The following is a 17,294-nucleotide window of genomic DNA, read 5'->3' as shown; positions in this document are numbered from 1 at the left end:
GTGAATACCAGAGTCACCTGGAATGATGGCAGGCTCCGAGGGGAGGAAGACCCTAAGCCAGTGTCAAGTCTTTAATAAATGGGAAATCCCCCAACAAGGTGTAAGGGTGGGTAGAACCCAATGACACAAGCCTGAAAGGGCCAGAGTTTTCACAAAAAGATAAAGGAGTTCCGTTCTAGAAAAGACTGGTGGGGGGGGGCATGACACAACCTTTATCACACCATCACTGGCCCTGAGGATTTCAGGATATGAAACAAATGAAGGGGCACCCCCTCAGAGAGCTGCAGGTGGAGAGGTCCCCTTGGGAGAGAGCCAGGTGCCAATCAGGCAAGGAGGGGAAGGCCGCGACGCTCGCAGAGAAAGGCTGAGATTCTGAGGGATGACGATGGAGAAAAAGGCTAATTGATTTAGCAATTAAAGAGGTCATGAAGACTAAATCTTAAAGGAAAGGAGAGGAAGGTTATTCCAAGTTTAGATGGTGTTATACATTCTTAATGATAATTTACTTGAGAAGCCATCCCTTCTCTCCTCTCTAGTATCACTAAGTGGTTTTTAAAGAGGTTTGAGAATTTAAATAGTTAAGAAACCAGACACATTTCTTTCGATGTTTTTGATGTGAAGTTCTTCAACTCAACCACAACCACTCTGTGAGCACCTACTATGTTCCTGGAACTCCCTTTAACAAGAATGTCAAAAGCCTACTTGCATTGAGGATATAATGTGGCCCTCTGTTTGCTATTAGTACATGTAAGATACTCAAGGCCGGAAAAAATAAAACTCTAGTAGATTCTTATCAGATTTCAACGAACTCTGATGTGTAGCTGGCAAGGTGTACTGGAATGTGTAACGAAAGCCAACCTTTCTAGAAATCAGAAACCCAGGCCTGAAGAATGATTCTTTTTCTACCTGATTAAATACATCTTAGATAAGGCCTCTTAGCTACATTCTTGGATACGGACATCATGCTAAGAATACAAAATGAGGTAAGGCACTGGCCTTTCCCACTAGAGGCTTCTAATCTAGGAAGTGTGATGAGAAAAGCACAGAAGTGGCCACAATACCAGGTGGAAGATGACAAGCAGGAAGTTCTGTGGTGGTTCAAAAAGAAAAGACAAAGCTCATGCTTCAATAGTGACATGGTACTAGAGATGGGTTTTGCAGAATGGAGGGTATCTCACCGAAAAGGGAAGAAGACGGAAAAACAATTCCAGGGGGGCGGAAACAGCAGAGAGCAAGTGCTCTAAAAGGATGGGGTGCAATGATGGAAACTCCTGGACTGGTTTTAATCCAAGGATTCATTTATTCAATAACAACCCCACACTTCAGTGGTTAGAAGAGCTGGCCCAAGCACAGTCTGATCAAATGTACCAGGAATATATACATTTATACTATACACACACACACACACACACACACACACACACACACACACACACTGCTATCTATCTGCTAGAAAAGGGAGGGCTGTAAAAGGAACAGCCTACAAGGCCAGCCTGAGAACCCCACAAACAGAATTCATTAAAGGGTGTTTTGGAGGAAGAACAGGTAGGGCACTATTGGGGCAACTGGCAGAATACATTTGCGCACAAGGAATACAATGGGTAGGAGGAGTAAGAGATGATTATTCCAACAATCTAGATGCGAGGTAATGGGGGACCTGAACTAGGCTAGGTCAAGGAAGACACTAAAAGTAACAGTGGATATAAATTTCTGCGGGACTTAACGAATAAGATGTGAGGAAGGAGCCAATAATATTTGAGGTTCTGAGCTTAGGAAACAAGGAGCAAAATACCAACAGTCCTGCTGGGCAATGTGGGAGGAAGACCTAGTCTGGGGGGGCATCGTGATACGGTCACTTTGAAGTGCAAGTAATACGCACGCAAGACATCTGAGATGTCCAGCAAATAACTACAAATGTGGGGCTGGAGGGAGAGGGTGCAGGGAACCAGAGAATACAGTGACGTGCACTCTTCCAAAACACACACGCGCACGCACACAAGCATGTGTGCGCGCAGCAGGTGACAGCACTGAGAGCTAAGAATGGCTCTCTAAGGAAGACAGTAAAGAGAACAGAAGCAGCTTGGACTTTGTGACAGAACTATACTTCAAACAGTCAAGGCATCTGCAAATCGTTCTTTTTAAAACATGCACATTGAAGATTATTTTATCTGAATCATCATCTTTCCATGAAAACCTAGCGTATTTAAAGAAGGTCCTTGGCCTCCCCACCCCCGCCTCATTTACCCTCTGTAAAAGGCCCAGTTCTGTAATGCTGCACTCATCTTTCTCATACTTCACAACACCTTCCCCAAAGTTCTCAGTGTGTCACGGGAAGGGACCAGACGTCGGATTCACAGTAAAAGGTCTGGCCATTGTGCTTTATAAGTATGCTAGGTGGTCAGGTTCTAGGTGGTGTATGAACCCTCTAGTAGGTCAGCCAACCCACAACTAATTGTTAAGGCCTTGCAGTGTGTCAAGCATTGTTCCTATTTTGAAAAATCCTGCTTTATAAACACAAACAGAACAACAGGGACAAATTTCTGAATTGTGAGCAGCCTAAACCAACACACCCGAGCTCTTCTGTCATGGCTACATCCACATGCCATGTCCCATAATATAATTAGTACTATGGTTTTAATTGAATAGTTTTATACTATTTATGGATGTCTCATTTAAGTAACAGGTGAGGAAAAAAGGCCATTCTGGGCTTATGTTGAAATTAAACTATGTTGTCATTCCAATTACAAATTGAGTGGAACTCTTGCTAATTCACCAGAATAGACAAGAGGACCCAATGTGAATTAAACAAATGCTACTTTATTCATTAGTTGGTGACATGCATTTAATTATAACTTTTGATAACATCTAGCAATTCATTCTGTAAAAATAATTAGGACAGAGATGCACAACTGTTTTAAGACTTTCTGGAGAAAGGCAGTTTACTTTGCGTGTGTGGTAGGGAAGACTTTAGGTGATTTATTATGTTTTAGGTTCTAGCACACAAAAAAATAGGTGTTTCTGTTGAAAAACACACACGAGACAAAGTTCCACAATTCTGTATCTTACGATCTGAAGAGCCACCTGTCATAATCACTTCTTCTGAAAAATCTATAATAAAATACATATTATCTCTATATGCACAAATGAATGTGAATTTACATGTCTTGATGCCCTCTTGTATAAAGACACACCAATGACAGGAGCATGGAGTCTAATTTACTCAGTTTAATTTTCTCGGGTCATTTCTGCCCACTGCAGAAATGCAGTTCAGTTCAACTGCATAAGCAGTTAAAAAACTGATAATGCCCTGGGGCAAAGCTAAACGGGAAATGATGCTGCGGTCGACTGAAGAGCCCCATATACCAAACACAGTACTCAACATGGAACATATTATCTTATCTCAGCCGTACGCCCCGCTTGTCAGGGAGGTGCCATCCCTGGTTTACAGATAAGTCAAGTGAAGCTCACAAAGTTAAGAAACTGTCCTCTAGTTGTCACCTGGCCAAGTAAAAATTCAAATTCTGATCTGTCACGCTCCAGAACCACTCTGTCGACCACACCGTGGCTCTCTTTGGAGAGACCTGCCAACTGCAGGAGACAGGGCTCTATCAACTCCCACGAATGAAAATTTGCAACCATCCTCGACCCCATCAATCTTCCCAGAAGGATCTCAACAATTTGACAATGCTAAGAATCAAGACTAGGGGACGGAAGGGAGTCCAGCTCAAGGCTCAGCAGTGCCTCCCGAATCAGACCAGCTCTAACTCGACAGTGGCTCAGGTGACCCAAAGCTAAACCAAGACCGTCATTCTTCTTGACAGCCACCTACCACCTCTTGCCCCTCTTCACCCCTGGTGGCCCCTGGGCAGTAGCTGAGCTGAAAAGCACCAGCCCCGCTGCTCTAATGGTTCCATCACAGCTCTGGTGCAACACCTAGTTAACCAAGTGTTACCACGCAGCAGCTGAACATGGGTTAATACCTTTCCCTGAGGAAACCTCTCCATCCCCACAGGCTCATATGGAACTCATAGGTATTTGAGTTATGTGATTAATCCTCTGACCTTGTTATTTAGTCACTGCCTGAAAGAGACCAAACTTTCACCTTCAAATACATCAGAGTTCTTGGTCAACAAGACTTGTAAGTCAGTCAACAACTATTTGCAGAACACACACAAGTACACAGAATTTTATGGTAATGGGTATTTATACCTTCAATTCTCAGGGAACTCAAAGTCTAATTTGCCTTGCCTCCCTTATTAATCACTCAAATATTTACGGAGCAACTTGGCTATGGAGCCAGCATTGTGTTTGATGCAACAGGAAGTTTAGCCTAGATCTGTACAGAAGTAAGTTACACAAGAAGTTACACACAGGAAACAACACGGTGACAACTAAGCGCTTGAGTATATAGCAGTGAATACGTAAGCAGTGGGAGATCAGAGAAGAGACCGGCTGGCTCCACCGTGTGCTCTCACACGCGCTCTCTCTCTCCTTCTCTCACTCATTTAAAAAGTATGTATTGTGAGCACCAACTATAGACCAGGTACCATTCTAGGCGCTGGAGCTACTTCTGTAACCGAATAGCAGAGATTCTGTTCTGCTCTCACGGAACTTACATTCAAGCAGGGAGAGGCAGATCACGGCCACAAACAAGTACAAAAAAGACAGGCAGCAGAAAAGAACAACGATGGGGAGAGCAAGGGAGAGAAGGATGCTACTTTCAATAGGGCTGGCAGGGCAGAATGCTCGAATAAGTGACATTTTAGCAGACACTTTTGAAGTGAGATAATAGGCCAGAGAAAAAGTACTGCAGGAAGGACCCGTAAGAGCAAATGCCCCAAGGGAGCCAAGCCACCAAGGAAGCCTCTGGGAGAAGGGACTTAGCGGTTACGGAGGGTCAAGTGTGGGTAGCAGCGGACGGGGAAAGCACCAGCCTGGGGAAGCAGCATGTGAGTGGCATGTGTGGTGCCAGGGTGCCAGGGGAAAGAGCCAGAAGCATAAATAATATACACACATGACTAATAAGGCAGGGTGGGTCTGCGGGGATGCTTCCCAAAGAGAGGAGCGAGGAAGCAAGCTGGGATTTTAAGGAAAGAACGGTGTTATTTTATAGTCAAGTCTTTGTATCTGGGAAGATGAAGCCAGGGAGCAGAGAGAACCGTGCACAGGAAGTAATAAGAAGGTGCTCTGGACTGAAATGAAGGATGTGGAACGAGATATGGTGAGAGAGCAGAATGTACAAGAAGAGGCTGGAAAAACCGATGTGTGCGTTTTGCCTTCCTAACTCAAGGGGGCTATGAATACAGACACTCCAAACATCCAGCTCACGGGACAAGAAGCCAAATGAGCAAAGCCACCTTTTCTGCAAACACAACTGAGCGTAAGACCACACTTCTTTCTTTTCACAGCCTTTGAAGTTTGGCACGTCTTTTCCCAACACGCACAAATTTTGAGCATCCAGGTTTGCACATGAGACGTTTTTTTTCCGAGGCAACCAAAGAATTCAGCAACAGACGTAGAGAAGACCTGACTGCTGGAGATGCCTCAGTAATTTGCATTTCCATACTAGAAGCTCAAGATTTTAAATTGAAAATACAAAACCCCACCTCATTACTCCTTTCCTTGTGCGAAGAGAAAATGGAAATTCTTTGCAAGGAAAAACACAAAAAACAAACAAAAACGTTGAGCTCCGGGAACTCCCCACACTGCCCAGCAGCGCTCAGCCGAAAGGGCCAGCAGGGGCCCGGCGTCTGGCACACGGCGGTGAGCCCGAGGCTCGGGGGTACTCACGGTTTTCCTCCCGGGATGCCGGTCAGGTTTGGAGGTATGGCTGGCACGCGCATGTGATGGTGCGGGTCAAATCCAACCTACGATTTTCCCAAGCAAAACAACAAAACATACACAGTTACATTAACTCACATCAGCCTACTCGATACCTCTCTAGATCTTGGGAGAACACAGACTTTAAGTACGATTTTAGAGATATACATACAGTAGTGTCTACTGATGAAAAGACAGGATGGTTATGATTTTAGGGGTAACATACCCGGGGATGGAACACACATGAAAAAAAATTATTTGTATAATTTTGGAAGCTTATGATGGAAACACAGGGTTCACTACATTCATGATCGTTCGCTCTGTTCTTGTAGGTTTAAAATTAAAAGTAAACCCAAAATAACAAAGACATTTCCTCTCCTTAGAAAAGGAACGGGATCTCACAGTACGACTGGGTGTAGTTTAATTAACGGATATGACGGGTCCCTTGACAAATACCTCAAATTACATAAACTACATTCGAAAATACATCTGGCGATTCCGTGAGCCATGGAATGGTCTGATTTCGTGGAGGCCCACAAACGTACCACCGGCGATCTCCCGTAGGCTGCGGCGGCGGCGGCGGCGGCAGCGGCCGCGCTCATCTGCGGGGAAATGTTGTGTAGCCCCGCGTAGGCGGCGCCGGGGCTGGTCAGCTCCCCGTTCATCCCGGCGTGGGGCACGATCCCGAACGGGGTTGGATATGGACAAGGGACTGCCATCGGGGTCCTTAGGCTTGAGGCTACAGACCAAAATGAAAGGAGAGAAAAACCAAGAAGACGGGAAACAATAAGGAATAAAATATACCTTAAAAAGTAGGATCCAGGGCTCAAATTTGCTTAATGTAATAATCTCAAAAATCATCAAGGCACTTGGTTCAGGTTAAGTAAGTAATTCTAACAGCTTTTCAATACTGGTTATTACTACTCTTAAGGTACTGCAGTGTTTAAATTGCTTTAATTTCTTTGAAAACATGAAACATAAATATGCAGAAAACCCTTCTTCTTACTAACCCAAGGGGTCGACTCCTGGTGGTTTTCCCGGCACAGGCCTCAATCCGGGAGTGGAATTACTGCCTGGGGTGGGTGCATCGGTTCGTGGAGTAGGGGTATTGGACTTCGAAACAGGAGTAGTAGATTTTTCATTCTAACGAGAGACAGAAGAGAACAGAGTGGCAATCAGAACACAGTCTTAATGATGTTAAACGTTTAAAAAGGCAAGTCAAAAGGAAAAGAGAAACAAATGGAAAAAATTCTTCAGATTGGGCCTTTATTTTCATAATTAAAAAGAACAAACCAACAAACAGAAAGAGTTCCCTGAGACCACAAAACCAATGTTCAGGAGGATATAAACTGAAGCAGAATTTGGCGTAGAGTAAATGATTTCTAGGAAACTGGGTCTGAGTCAGACAGAGGCTGACAAATCATGACGTCCTGTGACCAAACGCTTGCTGGTTGCTTTAGGGCTGCTTGAGCTGAGCTCCTGGGGAACTGTTCGTGTCACATGAGGCTTCCTGGTTAACGGGTCCCCTTAGAACAGATCCACGCCCCCGTCGTCACAGAGATCCGTATAGAGGAGTTGCCAATACTAGAAGGCCAGAAGGCCAAGCGAGAACAACAGAGAAAAACTTAATGCAGCCCCGTGCCAGACACATCCCCCTCATGTGCAGACAAACAGAGGAACTTTCTTTCCTTCAGCTGTGAATTCAGAAGGTTATATGAAAACCGAGTCTTTTTTTTTTAATGTTATGTTACAAGGAAATAACTGGCGAGGAAAAAGGAAGACATACACACAAAAATGCAATTAACCACAGAGCCACAGAAGAAGGGGGTATGGGGAGATTATCCTGACTTGCAAGCAGTTTCATTTTTGCATTTGTGATTTGTGGTGTGAGTCAAGGTAGACTTTTGTAAATGACAGATTACTTCTTAGATAGGAAGGCAAAATTATTGCAGTCATATATAGCTTGGTAATTCAAACAAAACTAGCAACAAAATCACATCCCAGCCGAAAACTAAATTTACCATAAACCGTAGGTGACAAAACCATCTCTGTAAGCCCAGTGTGTATTTCTTCATCTTTGCTCAGACACGTTTCACTCAATTTCCCCGTATCCCTCCCCTATCCTTGCAAAAAGAGTCATAAAACAAACATTTATCACCAGGAAGTCAGTAAACCCATTCTGGTCCCAAAGTACTTTTGCCAATTAAACTTGAATACTGAACGTATACATATATTTGGAAATAAGAGTCCTATAGAAAAATGTGAAAAAATACTAAATTTACAAAATAATCAAAGCCAATCAACTTGAAACAGGCAAGGCTAAGAAAGATGATGAAGAACAGCTTACAAGGCTAAGTTCTTTGGATTTGGAGGAAGGAGTGCTGCTGGAGGACGCGATAGAGGCTGGACTGATGGGGGCATCTTTCTTGAGCAGGCGCGTCTTGTCCAGGCCATTCTCTCTTGGGGAGTGTGCCGGGCTCCCTCGAGGGGAAGATGGATCCTGCGAAGGAACATCAAGGGCGTTGGTACAGCACAGCACATTCACAACGCTAGAGTACCTGAGTGTGGATGTTTCCAGCGGAAAGCATGGAAAAGTGCAAAATGTTCTGTAATCGATAATAAAAGATGCACCAAACTGCTGAAGAAAATATTTGGTATCGAGGTCAAAGAAAATACAATATTTACAGCACACGTTGACTCGTGAAGGACATGGGATGGATATGCGTGGGTCCACTTATATGCGGATTTTTAAAAAAAAATACACTACAGAACTATAAACTGTATTTTCTCTTATGATCGTCTTAACATTTTCTTTCCTCTAGCCGTCTTTATTGTAAGAATACAGTATGCAACACATGTAACATACAAACCACGTGTTCATCGACTGTTTATGTTATCGTAGGTTATTCATAGTCAAGTTTCTGGGGAGTGGAACCTTATATGCGGCAGCATAACCTGCAGACTTGCTGAATCACTCTATTGTACGCCTGAAACTAAGGTAACATTGTGTGTCAACCACACTTAAGTTTAAAAGGGGGGGGGGGAGTTACATGCATATTTTCAACTTCGTGGGAGCTTGGTGCCCCTAAAACACCGCTCCGCTACCTGCCTTATTCAAGGAGTTGTACTTACTCAAAACAAAAATCAAAACCCTGCAAATCTACACGTCACCTGTCAATGAGATTTGCAGGCTGACCACATATGTCTGCTGTGCATTTATGGTGATAGCAAAACACACTTGTCCTCTTATAGAAAAGACGAGCAATAAAGCAAGGATCAATAATACGTAAAATCAGTAACACATAAATTTTTCAGGTAAATAAAAAGTGGGTCCCTTTGGAAACAAAGCACACATTTTGAATACTGTCTGGACACTAGTCATTGTTCCGGTGGATAAGAGCAGGAAGCTGAATGAGCCAGAAAACATACCTCATTGGAAACGTCAACCACCAAGTTGTCATCACTCTTCTCACCATCGCTATCCTGCATTGACAATTGACAAGCATTACTTCCTCCCCCAGTGCACGTAATACGCACAAAGGCCACAAACACACACACACACACACACACACACTCTCACACGCGCACGTAACACGCACAAAGGCCAGATTCACCCTAGATAAGTTCAGACTAATTCCTCACATCTTATAAAAATGAACTGCGCCTAATAGTGCTAAACGCTTTACAATGTACTGTGCTCTTTAATCCTCACGATGATGTCACAAGGTAGGTAAGATGATGATCCCCTTTTACCGTTTAAAAAACTGAAGCTTATGGCTTGCTTGTTACTCCAGAGCATCTGGTGGAAGCTGGCATGTTTGGGCTAAATCCAGCCTACGGTTGGGTGTGATTTATCTCTCAGTTTTAAAAAACTGGGTTAAGTAGTCCCCGTGTTAAAATCGGGAGGTTTCACACAAAAATCCACACTTTCTGCTTTTTCTGAGGCCTGCAGTCCAGCAGGGCACCCTCCCAGGAAGCGGAGCGGGGGCTGCCTGCATCCACCCCGGTCCCATCCAGCTTGCTCCCTTCACTCTGTGACCTGAAGGGTTAGTCACTGAAGGAAAATGAGCTTCAACCCAGGCTAGGGACACATCTGGATGCCTCTGCAAGCTATACTCCACAAAATTCGCTTTATGCCTTAGCACGAATTCGTTTTCGACATTTTAACAGGTTTTCTATGATTTTACATTTTTCCTTAACATTTCTAGTTGACCACAGAAAATGCAACCACCTTGAAATACACAGAGGGAAGCAAACAGATCCCTAGAAATGGTATTATGGGACTCCCTGGCCATCTTCTATCAGAGCCAGACAAAGCATCCTGCTCCGACTCGCACACGCGCGCGCTGACCTGCACACTCAGAGGACTTCAGCTAGCCAACGGAGACACAGCTGTAAATGCGATCACTATTTTTTTTTCTCCCAGTAGATGTTTTTTCCTCCTATGTTCTAATTTTGGTTGGTAATCGTCAAAGGGTAAAATGGCTGCTGATAAAAAGCAGAGTAAACTGGCTTCCCCCAAAGCAGAGGTGGATGAACCTACATAACGAGCTGCAATTTCCTTTTCTTCAGTTTTCTGCTTTTTGCTATCAGAGGAGTAGTCTGTGGAGTTCCTGTGCTTCTCGGCACCTCGGAAACTGGCTGACGGGGATACTGAAGAGCTCTGGAATTAGAAAAGCAAGCAGGGTTGAGAAATGACCATCCACTTAACCGTGAGTGTTCCAGGCTTACTGTCCTTTTTGTTCGTCAGTGCACACCTGCATAACTGTGAGCAGGAGACAGGAGAGAGGGAGGAGGTAAAGGAAGAGGGCAACAGAGGAGGAGACAGAAAAACCAAAGAAAAACCGGGGAAAGGGACTGAGGGGAAAAAAGGAACAAACAGGAAAGAAAAAATGGAGACAGGACCAGAGAGGGAGCCAAGGAATAAAAAAGGAGGCAAGGAACAGCAAATTCAGAAGACAGAATGGGTCTGGTCCCGCAGAGATGTAGATTACACTGGTGAAGCAGCTTCAGAGGTGAGAAAGGAAGAGGAGTGAAAAGAAAATGGAAGGAAGGAAAAGGCAAGCCCCACCCCCCTCTGGCCCCAAGTTTGCCGGCTGATGGGAAGCCAGTAACCTAAGCCTATACAGAGACAGTGAGTATGTTAGAGTCCATCTCGAGAAAAACCAGTAACTCTTCAAAGAGAAAGGGAAGACAGGTACTCTTCGGTAATTTAAGCAACCAAAAAATGGTGATCATGTGACACAAAGGTCCTATTTAAGGAATTTGCTAAGTCCCTTGTTTTAAAGGCACAGAAGATTCAGAGTGGCAAATAAAAATAACAAAAACAAAACACCTGCAAAAATTCACTTTATTCCTTTCTGACTTCTACCATTTTCACGAGCCTGCTCCTTTTTGTCTCTGGAAACCCTGGAACCCCCATTAGGACCAGACAAATGGAAAGATAGTCCCTCCCTCTTGGATCACAGTCAGGAGCAACCCATACAGGCTCAGACAATGTCTGGCATCTCTGCTCTTGCAAAGGGCTCCCAACTGGAGGAGGCCTACATGCCGAAGATACACAGTGAAGCACAGAGAATGCATCTGACTGCCAGTGAGGCCGGGTGGTTACTACTGGGCACACTCAGACAGTATGAGAGCTTAAGATCATTTACGAGGAAGTGAAGAAAGTGTCAATGAAAACTGAAGCAACCTTATGGAACTGGCTAGTGACTCAGTTCAGGACAGACCAAACAGGAGCCAGCTCAACGTTAAGGTGAGGTGTGAGAGAGGGAGCACGGCTGACCTGTGGAGGACGGGTCAGAGAGGCCAGAAAAGCCAAGGCCTCAGCAGGGCACCCGTGCAGGGCTTAGTGCTAAATTAACCCAGGCTGGCAATGGAAAGAACGCTTGGAGATGAGAAAACAAGTTCTAGGTAGAACAAAGAATCACCACCAGGATATCTCTGCCTTGCATCTAATCAATTCAGGACACTGTTCCGTAAAGCTCGTCCTCATTGGTAACTTCATTCTTCTCATATAAAACTAACCCCTTGTACTTTTTTTTCTTTATCTAAAGTCTGATGGTAATAATTAACATTTATGAAGATAAACAACATTTACAGGGGCTTTTAAATTAACTACGGGAGGCAGTGTGATATCCAGAACTTTTGCCTCTATATCCCATTTCATTTCCACTGAACTTTAATGCCACATTTCCTTTTGTGGCTAAACTTTTGAAGCCTGTTGTTAGAGGAAAACCAATGAACTGTTTTTTCCCCAATGCCTGGGTCAGTATCGCTACCAAGACATTACCCCCTAGTGGTCGGCTATAGTGATGGCAACTCCACCACCGTCTCCAAAGGCAGGAAGGAGGGGGTAGGAGTTTGGTGTCAGGGGAAGATGGGAAGGACAAGTGAGTGGGTTCCCAATGATAGGGCTGGGTACCTCTAAATCCTTCCTCCTGTACCATTCTCTCTCAGAGTCTTCAATGAATACTCTAGACTGGAGACACCGAACCCTGAAACTATCCCTACTCATTCACCCTTAAGCTTAATAGCAGAAAAGATAGCAGACGTCGTTCAGTAAGCCGAAGACCAAGGCAAAACACTAGAAGCCAAACAATGTTTAAAACCGGATAGCTTCTTCATGTATCTCCGTTGAGATCCAATCCTCATTCCCAAGCCCTAAGACTTGGTTCAATGCTTCTGCTTTGCTTTCACGCCGTCACCAGGTTTTTGTGACTATTACTCCATCGAAATCATGCTTGCAAACATCATCTGTGAGCCGCGACCTACCATATTTGATGTCGGAACCCCATATCTAGTTTCCGCCCCCTCCAGTCTCCGTCACAATTCTGGAGTACATATATCCCAAACAGAGATTTGACCACTTCTCATTCTTCCTTAAAAACAACCAACTGTTTCCCCACTGTCCTTAGGGGGAAAAAAATTCCAAATATTTCTGCCTGTGGCCGTTTCCAAAGCCCTTCACCCAGGGCCCTGGCCTGAGAGCTCAGCACTATGAGCTTCTTGTTGCCCAGTGCTCTGTGCGTTTTCATTGTATCTGTAGCCTTTTTTCCCTGGCTTATGAGAATGCCCATTTCCCCTCAGTATCTTTTTTGTTGAAATCCGTATTCTTAAGGACCAGCTCTAATGTCACCTTTTAAAGCTCGCTCAGACGCTGTCAGGCAGAATTAATCACTCAATTCTTCTTTGTTCTCTTAACACTTTGTTCACCCCATGAGTAGAGCACTCGCAATCGATACGTGGCTATTTGTTTACAAGGCCACTTCCCACTCCAGGCTGTGGGTTACCTGGGTGGGGGCCCTCGGCACAGTGAGCCGCAGAGAACTGCCCGGAAATGTTTCTGAACATAAATGTGCAAAAAGCATCCCTTTTGCGCTCCTCAATCTTAACCTAAAATTCATATGATACATTCCCTTTTAGAAGACCACTAGGCTGAACGGTTTACACAAGAAACCATTCATTACAGTAAGATCGGAGTAGTGCCGCCCCTGGGGATTAGCAGCACAACAGGCGTGTCTCTTCGCCTCTACTCCTCTACCTACTTCCACATGCCTTCTTCCTACTCATTTGCTATTGTACAAAAAGAAGAAAAAAACTGTATGTGTGTGATTAACAACAGTCTGAGGCTTTTGATTCTGAGATACTCTACTGAGTTATTTCCACTTTGTCCAAAAGGAAAAATTGATTTTTAAACAATTATAAAATACTTTCTTAAAAGTTAACACTAAATGGTAACGCTTATTTATTTAGATCTTTATGCTTATTTATTGATACACATGTACAAACAGCTTTACTATTCTTAACTGGCTGTTTCTGGCTCTGTGGGTAGTATTTTATTTGTGAAATTTTACTGCAGAACAGAGTCATATGTTGGAGTTTCCTGGTAGAATGATAAAGTAGTTAATTATCACTAGCATTTAAAGGTTAAGCTACACAATGAGCACGGGGCAATCAGCAATGTTCTAATAACATAATTGCTCTGGAATCAAATTGGACTTGGCACAGACTCTCATCATGAATCTTACAAGTCCACCATTCTGCCACTTGGAAGGCCACTTGGATTTTTGCTGAGCATGTGAACCGGAGGAATTAAGTAAATACTTTTAAAGACGAAGTCCGGTTTTACTAAAAAATATTTTTATTTCTCTATCATTATTTTAAAAGCTTACCTAGGTTAGGTATTTCTCTAGCTTGCTACACAGGAAACTTAACTGGAGCTGCATCATGACTCTATAAATCTACAAACTGAGAAACATTTTCTCATTACAGTCTGATGATGTGACTATATCGGCAAATTGGTTAAGAACGGAGGGTCATAGCAATCAGAAGCAGTGGCCAGTCAGGACGAGGCAGAAGGCCTTAAATAAGAATGCTTACTACAAAGCTCTGTTACTTTTAAAAATGAAACACTTATATTACTGGGATAGTAAAAAGAACGAAATAGATGTTTAATCAAAAAGAAGGGGGGCAAACAAGGACAAACTAGGGGAAAAATACTAAAAATTTGTTAATAAGTCTTGTTATATGGAAATCCCAATTGCTTTGAAAGCAAAAGATAAGCTTTTAAAAGAGTTACTCCTAACATTACAAATCAGATTTCATCTCCAAATGAGAAAACGCTAGAGCCTGGTTTGAAACCCAACCAAGACTTTACTAAGGTTACTGACCAAGTCAGATGGAAAACGCACACCTCCAGCAACTGAAATGAACGGCCCCGCCCTTTCACCTTTACTCCTCTGCCACCGCAAGATCAAAGATGACCATGTATGACCGAGAGTTCTATAAAGTACACCCCCCCAAAAAAAAAACCCAAGAGGTAGTGTTGTTACACTTAGCTTGTGTTAATAACAGGTAGCACACATTTTACTAGCAGGCAACAGCATCTGTCTGGAGTCAGACAGCCTGTCTGGATTTGAGTCTAGAGTTTTCCACTTAATAGCTGTGTAGCCTTGGGGATATTGCTCAGTCTCAGTCTCTGTAGTCTGGGACTAGAACCCCCGCCCACTCCCTCCCTGGGCGGCTTTGAGGACCAGGTGAAAGAATCTCCACGAAGTAGCAGGAGGCGCAGGCCCAGACAGACCGTCGAACCGCTCTGCGACGGCAGCTCCGCGCTGGGGCTCCGCCGCGCGCTATTTACTACAGAGCTAGTGTGCAGCTTCTATTTTAAGCCTCACATAAGGACTATTCTCGGCATCTGTGTAGCACTACCCCTCAGCAGATATACAGATGGTCTATAATGATAGGGTTTCAATAGGCTGCTATTAACCAAAACACATCTCCTTTCAACACAATAAGGTTTTGGTTCAATACGGCAGGCAGGACTATAAATACCACCTCCATATCGGACTTTCTAATTTGATTTCAAATGCACATCAAGCTAATTCCGCTTGCCGTTCGCAGAAGTTCATATGTCCCTGCCCACTTACAAGATCCCAACCGGAAGGAACGGTTGGACAACCACGATCAAAAACTCTACAAAACTCACGTGTTATGGTTTGTCTGTTCTTCAGCTACAGCCTTCCAACACCCCATCTACTCGGTACCAAAGGGTAAGTCCATTTTCAAACAGATAAAGGGGATAATAACAGGGCAAGAGGTACCACGATAATCTGCCTAGGGTTTTGCCCTCCCCTTACAACTGTTGCCCAGGCCTACTTTACTCAAATCCAGCCCAGTTGAGAAGGTAAATCATACTGCTAGTCGAACTATAGTTCATTCAGTACAGGAATTAGTTTGGGTCAGGGACAATTCAGAGGGAGTTGGTTAATGGCAGCAGGGGAGGGCAAGATGGAGAAGGCGGGCTCAAGAGGCCTGTTGACCCTTCCCTGATGCTGTAACTAAAGTCCTCAAGCATCATTTCCTCTGTAACAACAACAGCAGCAAACAGATGACTAAAACAGAAATGAGTACTGTTGGCTCTCTTGAATTCAGAAAGGCCAACATACTGCCCGAGACCAGCAGGGACTTGGCCCACTCCCCCTCCTGAGCAGAAGAGCCTTCAGTAGGAGGAGTCTGACAATCATGAGTCACCCTGGGTCAATATGTTCACTAGTCCTCAAAGCATTTCGGAGTTATGAAATACTTTCAACAAGTTCTGAAGTAAAAGTAATACCTTCAATAAACCTATATATACCAAACAAACACAGTACCATACCCCCGTGCATTTCTGATTGAGGTTTTATTGTACGGTATTACACAAAATCTTTGTATTTCTATTCATACAGTTCTTTGAAATAAAACATTTTAATATTTACTATCCCACCTACTAAAAAAATAACCAGCAGAGATGGAGAAAATAATCTTCAGTTGGGAGAAATTAAAAAATAAAAATAATTTGGCTAAAATATACACATCTTACGTACTGACTCATAACACATGCAAATTTATGTAAATTAGCTTAAAATTTATAGCATGCTCGTGGTGAAAAACCTGAATATGGTAGGGCTCTAAGCCAGTCACTGGTGTCAGTTTACTGCTCATTATGGTAAGACTTTTTTAAAATAACCTGCTTGATTAAGGAAGTCATTAAAAACACAATCTGTATATAACCCTCACAGAACTTGCTTTTTCCAAATTAACATAAATCAAAATTCACCTTCAAAAATGACCGGGACTTTCTGAAGACCTGCCCTTGTTAAAATATAATCTCCATATAATGAATCTGTTCTTAATAAATGTTTCACCTTCTACAATACGTCACGAACAACACATTCTTTAAAATGTTCTATTGGTGTCTTTGTCTTTCTGCTTCTCTCCTGGTAAGAGATACTTGGGGCAAAATATATTTCTCGGGCAGATAATCAGAACAAGAGCAACTGACAGAGGAATGATTAAGAAGAGAGGCAGTGTCCACAATGGTTCTGGTATGGGTACGAGGGTCAGACAGCCTGGGTTCCAAAGGAGGCTGTACCACCAGCTGTGTGACCTTGGACAAGTAATGAACTTCTCTAAGCTTCCAGTCCCCCAGTGGGCAAAACGAGGCCAACCAGAGTACCTGCTTAGAAGGCTGCCACCAAGATGGAGGAGAGCGCATGTTGGGAACACAGTAGCTAGCATCACAAAGAGCTACGACTCCTATGCTACTGTGAGACCATCACACAATCTCAGTCTACTTATGGGCTCTTTCAGCAAGTTAACTACTGAATACCCACCAAAGTACAGAAATACAAAGATGAATGAAATCTACACCTTGCCCTCCAGAAGGCTCCACGAGTTAAAAATACTTAGAATACAAAAGTCCTACATATTTTTTGCTTCATGCAGTAAACTATACAGCGCTTCAATATTTAGTCATTCACGTTTTGCTTCCATGGCCTCAGCATTATGTATTACTTGGTCAGGATAAAATGCTATAATAATTTATAAGGTATCAATAAAATTGATTTTAAATTAGAACATTATCTTAATGTCCTCCTGGGGTTTCTTGACTGTTATTTCCTCTTCCTGGAATAAAGCTGTTGGCTCCACCC

At 43.5% G+C, this 17,294-nt stretch overlaps 1 protein-coding gene across 10 annotated transcripts in view; it reads right to left on the bottom strand.

Moving 5' to 3' along the window:
• TLE4 (TLE family member 4, transcriptional corepressor) overlaps window positions 1-17,294 on the bottom strand; it is a 139,894-nt gene that overhangs the window by 11,130 nt on the left and 111,470 nt on the right. For all 10 annotated transcript variants that reach the window (XM_045781038.2, XM_045781039.2, XM_045781046.2 and 7 more), the window contains 6 exons: window positions 10,364-10,483; window positions 9,250-9,303; window positions 8,168-8,320; window positions 6,831-6,963; window positions 6,366-6,559; window positions 5,791-5,867 (listed from right to left, as the gene is read on the bottom strand). In XM_045781038.2, the coding sequence (XP_045636994.1) occupies window positions 5,791-5,867; window positions 6,366-6,559; window positions 6,831-6,963; window positions 8,168-8,320; window positions 9,250-9,303; window positions 10,364-10,483 (731 nt within the window). The remainder of the gene's footprint in view (window positions 1-5,790; window positions 5,868-6,365; window positions 6,560-6,830; window positions 6,964-8,167; window positions 8,321-9,249; window positions 9,304-10,363; window positions 10,484-17,294) is intronic.

The sequence above is a fragment of the Ursus americanus genome, chromosome 34 (genome assembly GCF_024610735.1).
Source record: "Ursus americanus isolate L20-20 chromosome 34, mUrsAme1.1.p, whole genome shotgun sequence".
Taxonomy (NCBI): domain Eukaryota; kingdom Metazoa; phylum Chordata; class Mammalia; order Carnivora; family Ursidae; genus Ursus; species Ursus americanus.
This window is presented reverse-complemented; position numbering and strand designations above follow the sequence as displayed.